We start from the raw sequence: 7,181 nt of genomic DNA on the forward strand, positions 1-7,181 counted from the left end.
CGTAACAACTAGCCCCGGTCTCCCCTATTTGTCGCGTACCAAATACAAAAGTGTTACCTGTGAAGCCACGTTTGGCATCGGCAGTTACGCACCACTGTTTTATCATGTTCAAAACGTTTCTATAATGTGCGATTCATTTTTTTAAGTATTTTCAAAAAAATCTATATAATCTAGACATTTATAAATAACTAGGTTCGTATAACTCATTGAATTTATAGTTTTTTAAATAAATAAACTAATATTCGCTTGGCCAGTTTTGTAAATTATCTATTTCCACATGTATTTGGGTCTAACGTCTTTTTACATTAGCTGCTTAACGTAGAGGTTATTAGGTTTTTATTTTATGAAAAAATAATATATATATATAAGTGGAATACGTTTAGAATTATCTCCGTCGATGTTGATGATACCAATATTTGTTTAGTCGTTTTCACAAAACTCTTTGGGCGCTCGACTCGCAATCCGAGAGTCGCGGGTTCGAATCCCCGTCACACCAAACATGCTCGCCCTTTCAGCCATGGGGGCGTTATAATGTGATGGTCAATCACACTATTCGTTGGTAAAAGAGTAGCCCAAGAATTGGCGGTGGGTGGTGATGACTAGCTGCCTTCCCTCTAGTCTTACACTGCTAAATTAGGGACGGCTAGCGCAGATAGCCCTCGTGTAGCTTTGCGCGAAATTCAAAAACAAACAAACACAAACTTTTCATATCCAGAAAAAAATGTGTTCTTATGCCTAAAATATTCCACTGAAAAACGTATTGTCACATATCATGTCACTAGTCTCTTTCAAAGTTTTGCAGCAAGAGTTTTATCCAAAGGAATAAGGATCATTTTACGTAGATCACCATATACCAGTTTTAATGTTAATTTAAATAGTGTCGCAGAGAAGAAAATAAATTCCTCGTAGATGATAATTCAAGAAATCGTCTGTGTCGTTGTGCGGGAGTTAAATTAGAAAGCCATTCATGAAAGCGTTTGAGATAATTCCATAAAACAAAGTGAGGCGGGAAATGTGCATTACTTCCTCCACTACCATTTGATGATGAGAAGTAAGAAAAAACAACAGAACTTGAAGTTTGGACTTTTGAAGCACTATATGTAGCACTACGTTTTCCGCTAAAGAACAAGGCCATAACGCCGCACTGAATGAGTCTAAGTATGGTTTCTCTTCTGCCTCACCCCTACCTCTCTCTTTTTTCTTTTTTTTCATTTCTCGATGTAGTCCATGCTTACGTGAAGAAAAACGTAAAGCGAGACACTGAGTCTTGTGTATGCCTATCACTCGTGAGCACGTGATCTTAACTGCCCCCATCTCTGTTGTTTAGGAAGCGGGTTGTATCCGCTAAGATTTAAGATTCCAAGAAGTCCACAGAAAGAAACGCATGACACGTGGCTCGTGATCAACATGGTTCAGCACTGCAATCAATTGGTCTTTAAGGTCAGTCTTCACTAGCATTAGAGAACTGGCAATGCATTATGTATTTATTCTATAATTTGTGTAATTGTAGTGAATGAGTGAGGAAAATATGTTATGAAGGATTTCATTAGCTATAGTGAAGCAGTGATTTGTAGCAAATTAATATAATCGATGATACACAGTTTTTTGTAAACGTTTTATTAGGTAACCAAATAATATGCTATAGTCGTTTCTAGACATTTTAGATCGCCCCCATTGTTTGTCCGAAAATGTCACAGTTTTTCTAAGTAAAGAAATGACGTGCGAGCGTCGATAATTTTCTGGAAAATCGTCATTATAACTGAACCATTTCGAAAATCTATAGTCCCTCGTGGCTCAACGATAAGTATGAGGGCTTATAACGCTAAAAATCTGGTTTCGATACCTGCTGTGACCACATCGCAGATAACCCATTGTGTAGCCTTGCGCATAACGACAAACAAGTCAAAACCAAAATAGTTTAATAGCTAAGAAATCATTTTCTGTCACTCATGTACACGGTATGTGTAAGGAATCGTCAAGACACACATGCTACTTGTGTTACCCGTGTGTGTATGTGTGTGCGCTAAGAATCCTCACGACAAACATGTTACTTCTATCATCCCTGTGTGTATGTGTCAGGAATACTCAAGACAAAGATGTTATTTGTAATCGAAGCTCTTGATAAGTTTGTGTGTATCGTTGTCAAAGACCCGTGTTGCACATGGTAACGTGTAAAAATCTCCCTTATAATCAAAACTGAAACGAGGAAGCTTGGGGTGAACTCAAGATATGTGTTTTAATCGATAAGCTGCAACTCAAACTAACAGCCTAAAAGAGTTGTGTACCTGTTGAAACTCTAGGAAAAGTAGATTTCCCCAGTACCTTCAAAATTCGTGTAGAACTTTAAAAGGGTCAAGAGTGGAATGGTGTGCCAGGACTATGAATTCTAGTATTCACGGTTCATATCCATCAAATCCCACTATTTGATCAGATTTGTCGGTGACTGTCTTCTTTCTAGACTATCTCTTCAAAAGTGGCAATGGCTATGCGCAAATAGTTTTCTGTAGTTTTATTTGAAAATTCCAAAACAAAGTAACAGAAATAATAAGGTTACCAAAGTAAAAAAGTATTATTATAATTTAAAAATCTATAACCTTAGCTATAAATGAAACCCTCTCGAAGCTTTTAATGCAATCGAAATATTCTTGAAGAAAAGTTGTACTTATCTCGTTGTAACCACAACTTTTAATATATATACATATATTATTAAAAACTACGATGGAATCGAAACCATCAGGAACAACAGTTCTAGTCACAACTCTCTAGGAAAAACTTGTTTTTCAAAAGAAACAATTGTCTTCTGAATACAACCGCAACCTGTATGTTGCGGTATCGACGTTGATTCACTTACGTGTCAATGATATATATTTTTCTTATCTAAAATGGGTGATTAATTACAGGCAAATCTGAGTCATGTGTTCCTTAAAACGACTAGAAGGGTGTTTATTATTATCTTAACAATGTAAAAATATTCATGGTTTTATAACTAGAACTGGGTGAATCTGAAATTTTCTTTATTTTTAGATGAAAGATTCGTTTCTTTTCTACCTGGAAAGGACACAAATATAACGAATTAATTTATTTTTTACTTCTTAACCAGTTTCTGCTAAATGGCGCCGATAGAATTATTGTTACTATTCAGTTTCTCTTTAGTTTCTGCGGAGTTACAACGCTAGAAACCGGGATTCGATACCCGTGGTGAGAAGAGGACAGATAGCCTATTGTGTAGCTTTGTGTTTAACTACAAACGAAACTCTGTAATTTCTACTTCAGTACATTTTCGTGTGGAAATTACTTTATTAATTCTTTTCCAACAGATAAAGAATTTTTTTATAGTTACTGTGATCAAAAAACCAGTTTTATATTTTCAACCTGAACGGCACCTCATATGACACAAGGACTAAACGGCTAGGTCAGAGACCTTACGGCTTAGGCATAACTATCTCTAATTTGTAACTTCTAACCAGTAGGAGGGCAACCAATCAACAGCACCCGCATAACTACTCTTAAACTAGTACAGGTTGACTGTCACTTTCAAAGCACGCCCATAGTTCAGAGTGAAGAGAGAGTTCAGTGGCTTATCACTTCCTCGAACCTTGGATCTTTTTGATTTTATTGGTCGATTTAAAGGCAGAATATAAAAAGCTAGTAATCGTTCTTCAAGCTGGCAAAATCTAAAGTTCGTAAAATATTTGTCATTTAGTGACTTTCTATACACCTTCTAAAACACATGTGCCTGTTTGTTTTATTATTAATTTCTTCTTCGTGATTGCTTACATTTTACATGGTCATTTCCTTACAATGTTAGTGCCGGACACACCTCACAGACAAGGCTGTGTCTTTAGTCTGCTGGTTATTTGTCAGTACCTATGCTCAAACATTTTGAACACTAGTAATATTCAATTATCATTATTTCAGAGTATGTATTCGAATTTTTAAGACGTTATTAAGACCTCTGAGAAATTTCCAAAGCATTATTTAGATTTGTAGTTATGTCCGGTCCAGCTGGAACGAGTGAAAGTTGTGTATTCAATTCAGTTCGTTTAGTTGTCTCTCTCTCCCTCTCTGGCAGCTTCAACTAAGTATTGCGGGTTGCCTGAGATGTTTTAGCTTATATTATCACAAGTTTATTAGTCTAAAGATTATTTGTGTTAAATAAATCGAAATATTTCAATTTCGTATGTGGTTGTGAAGAATACAAAGTTAATAAAAGAAAACAGAAATATTTCTTATAAGAATTCGTATGTTTTGCATTTCTTTGCCAATCCAGACCAAGTTCTATTGTACAGGCAACATGACGAGACGTCATAAGTCAGGAATGACATCTAGAGATTTAGATATTTGGAATATACTTAGTTTCTTTAGACAGTATTGTGTATTATTTGTATAGAATTAGCAAGTGTTTTACACTGAATGTACTCAAACATCAGTTGCATATACTCACACAATCTCTTGCATTGCCGTGAAACGTGGTATGAAAGCAATAAAACTTTATAGAGAAAATAAATATCTCAGTCCTGTATAAACAAAATGATAAAATTAAATTTAAAAAGGTCGAATACTGATTATATATTCACTAGTTAAGAACCCGTACGCCAGATGCCACCTTCTCGGGTTATAAGTTTCTCCAGTACTTCTATTAATAATCTTCATATATTAGGAACATAAAACCCGTTAAATAACAAAATCACATGACTTTTTGTTCTTATAAGTTACCTTATTAGCAGAAAGAAACTGGCTTACAAATTAGACTGTTTTTTAAGTTACCAAATGATATGTTTTATCACTCAAAGAAATTTTGGTTAGATATAAACACAGAACGGTAAACAGTGAAAAACCCGGAAAGTCACGTTTTGTAACATATTTTCACCACGTTGCAGTGTCAACCAATCAGTTACAATTGATTGAAACTTAGGAAGGCTATGTCTCAAACGTTACCATAATAAAAGAATTCTACTGATAAGCAGTGCTGTGCATGCTATCATACTAATACGATTTTCGTAAGGTTGTATAAATGTAATGAATTAATCATACTTTTATCTGAACTCTATGAAAATTGTCAGCAATTTTATGCCCCCCCCCAAAAAAAAATCCAGCCCTTTTTAATTATGAATTGCAGGGGCACTAAAGGCTCTATGGGAGAGAATTCTACAATCAAGACACACAGTAGTGTGTCGTGCGACCAGAACAACCCTTACGACAAATTGTGTGTTATTAACAGGAGTGATAGTTTAGCAATTTTCCATTTTCTATATCTCAGACTGTGGTAATCCAAACTATCCTGTATTTCGGTGGCTATGCTCTACTAGACCCTTACTTCACATACCAAATTTCAAGACAATCCATTAAGAACCGCACGAGATATAAAATCTCCAATTTTGATTGAATATATTCCTATTCTTTTTTCTTTCGCACCGACAATTTATTTGATAAAAAACATACATAACTTTGATGGATTTGCTTCAAATTTGGTACACTGATAGATATTTATACGTACAATGAGATGTCAAATTTGGTCTCAATATAAGCCACATTTCGAAAGTTATTCAACAAAAATAGCTCGTGTGAACTATCGGCCTGCATTTTTTACCACAGTTTCATCTGAAACTGAAAGTGGACTGTTTTAAATTTCTTGTCATTTAGAGAGGAAAAACTACCAAAATATATTTTAGAGACTCTGGTTGGTTCTGTAAAGTATATGTCTGTTCCGAATAATAGTGTTGCGAGCCTAAAGTTAATGTTGGTTACTACTGACTGTCACTTTCTTACTTGCTATGGTTTGTTGGTGTGTATTGACAAAAAGTCACAACAGCTAATCAAAACCGCCTTAGGTATGAAAAAAAAAGGTGACGGCGAAAAATAGATTGAGTGAGCGACTTAAACGAATGAAATCAAAATCGGCGGCCAAACTGGTAGCTACACTCATAGCATTGATAATAATTTTGCAGCCAGTATTCATTCATTAGTTAGTTAGGCCACGTATTTTATTTTACCCACCATCATGCCCCAAGTTGAAGTTTACAGGAGTCTGGTATAATTTCCTTACACGTTTCGTGGATATGGCTAAACGATTTTTCTTTCTTGTCTACCAAGGGATGACTTCCCCGAAAGGAGGCCGAAAACTGTCTGGATGGGTCACCGGTTTTAACCACTCGCACCACTATGCTGTCTGTCAGTCAGTCAATAGATACTAAAATGACATCACATAAAGGACGCTTGGCATTGCAATTTGTACTGTTATGACATCAGTAAAACGTGCGCATGCCAAGAATCATGAGAATAATTATGCACTCTGTAGTCTACAACACAACATGACATATGAACTTCAAAAGCAAGTAATGAAAATATTCTTAATTTTGATTTTTTTACTTTTGAAACAGAACACTTTCGGGGACCGACGGAATACATCTAGTTCTTACTATATATGAATGTGATATAATTTTCCAAAGCTCAACACAAAAAATTTAGTGAATTTTCAAAAAACGTGAGTTTGCATAGTAACCAAAGATACGATTATTTTTTAATTAAAGTGGAGCTACTAAGGGCTTTCTTATGGTTAAGGATGTCGGAGTAAATGCTTTAAAGAATTATGTAGAAACAAGAGTCAACGTAATAGATGTCTCCGAGAGACAAAATCAGCCAAGAGACTAAAATTGCAGACATTTGCTACCATGGTACCTCGAGCTGTGAAAGGAAAAAAGAGGGTTACAACATCAATCTCAAATCTAGAACTATAAGCTAGGTTGGTAGCCATTTCAAATGACAGAAACGTTGATCGTAAGGAGTTATTCACTTATGAACTGACAAAAATTTCGTTGGCAGTCGCTAATGATGAGGATTCCGAGCTAAAACAAAGCTCAAACTCTTAATAATCTTGAAGCTGATACTTGTTAAAACTGCCTTCAAGGATATGATATAGAACATATCATATCAGACAGTAAGAACTTTATAGACTCAAAAGAGAAAACGGCGAGGAAATATCTCTGGGTCTCTATACGTCCTGATACATTCCAAAGAATATGTGACAATATCATATACGAGATGGATACGACAGTGAGAACTATGAGGTATCGAAAGAGAAAACATCCATCCCAATACATTCAAAAGAACAAGTATTAGTATACCACAAGAGCAAAGAAAGTTTACACTATTTTTTGTTCACTTGGTGAGAAATTTCAATG

The 7,181-nt window shown here is 35.4% G+C and overlaps 1 protein-coding gene across 7 annotated transcripts in view; it reads left to right on the top strand.

The window, feature by feature from the left end:
* Window positions 1-7,181, top strand: part of LOC106458829 (calpain-B-like) — a 78,682-nt gene that overhangs the window by 23,374 nt on the left and 48,127 nt on the right. Inside the window, exon 1 of one of the 7 annotated variants that reach the window (XM_013918382.2) lies at window positions 1,130-1,440. The exons of the other annotated variants lie outside the window; for them this stretch is intronic. Within the exon in view, the coding sequence (XP_013773836.1) occupies window positions 1,408-1,440 (33 nt within the window). The 5' untranslated portion in view covers window positions 1,130-1,407. Of the gene's footprint in view, window positions 1-1,129; window positions 1,441-7,181 lie in introns of those variants that run through there. 7 annotated transcript variants of the gene reach the window in all.

The sequence above is a fragment of the Limulus polyphemus genome, unplaced genomic scaffold (assembly GCF_000517525.1).
Source record: "Limulus polyphemus unplaced genomic scaffold, Limulus_polyphemus-2.1.2 Scaffold520, whole genome shotgun sequence".
NCBI classification, from domain to species: Eukaryota; Metazoa; Arthropoda; class Merostomata; order Xiphosura; family Limulidae; genus Limulus; species Limulus polyphemus.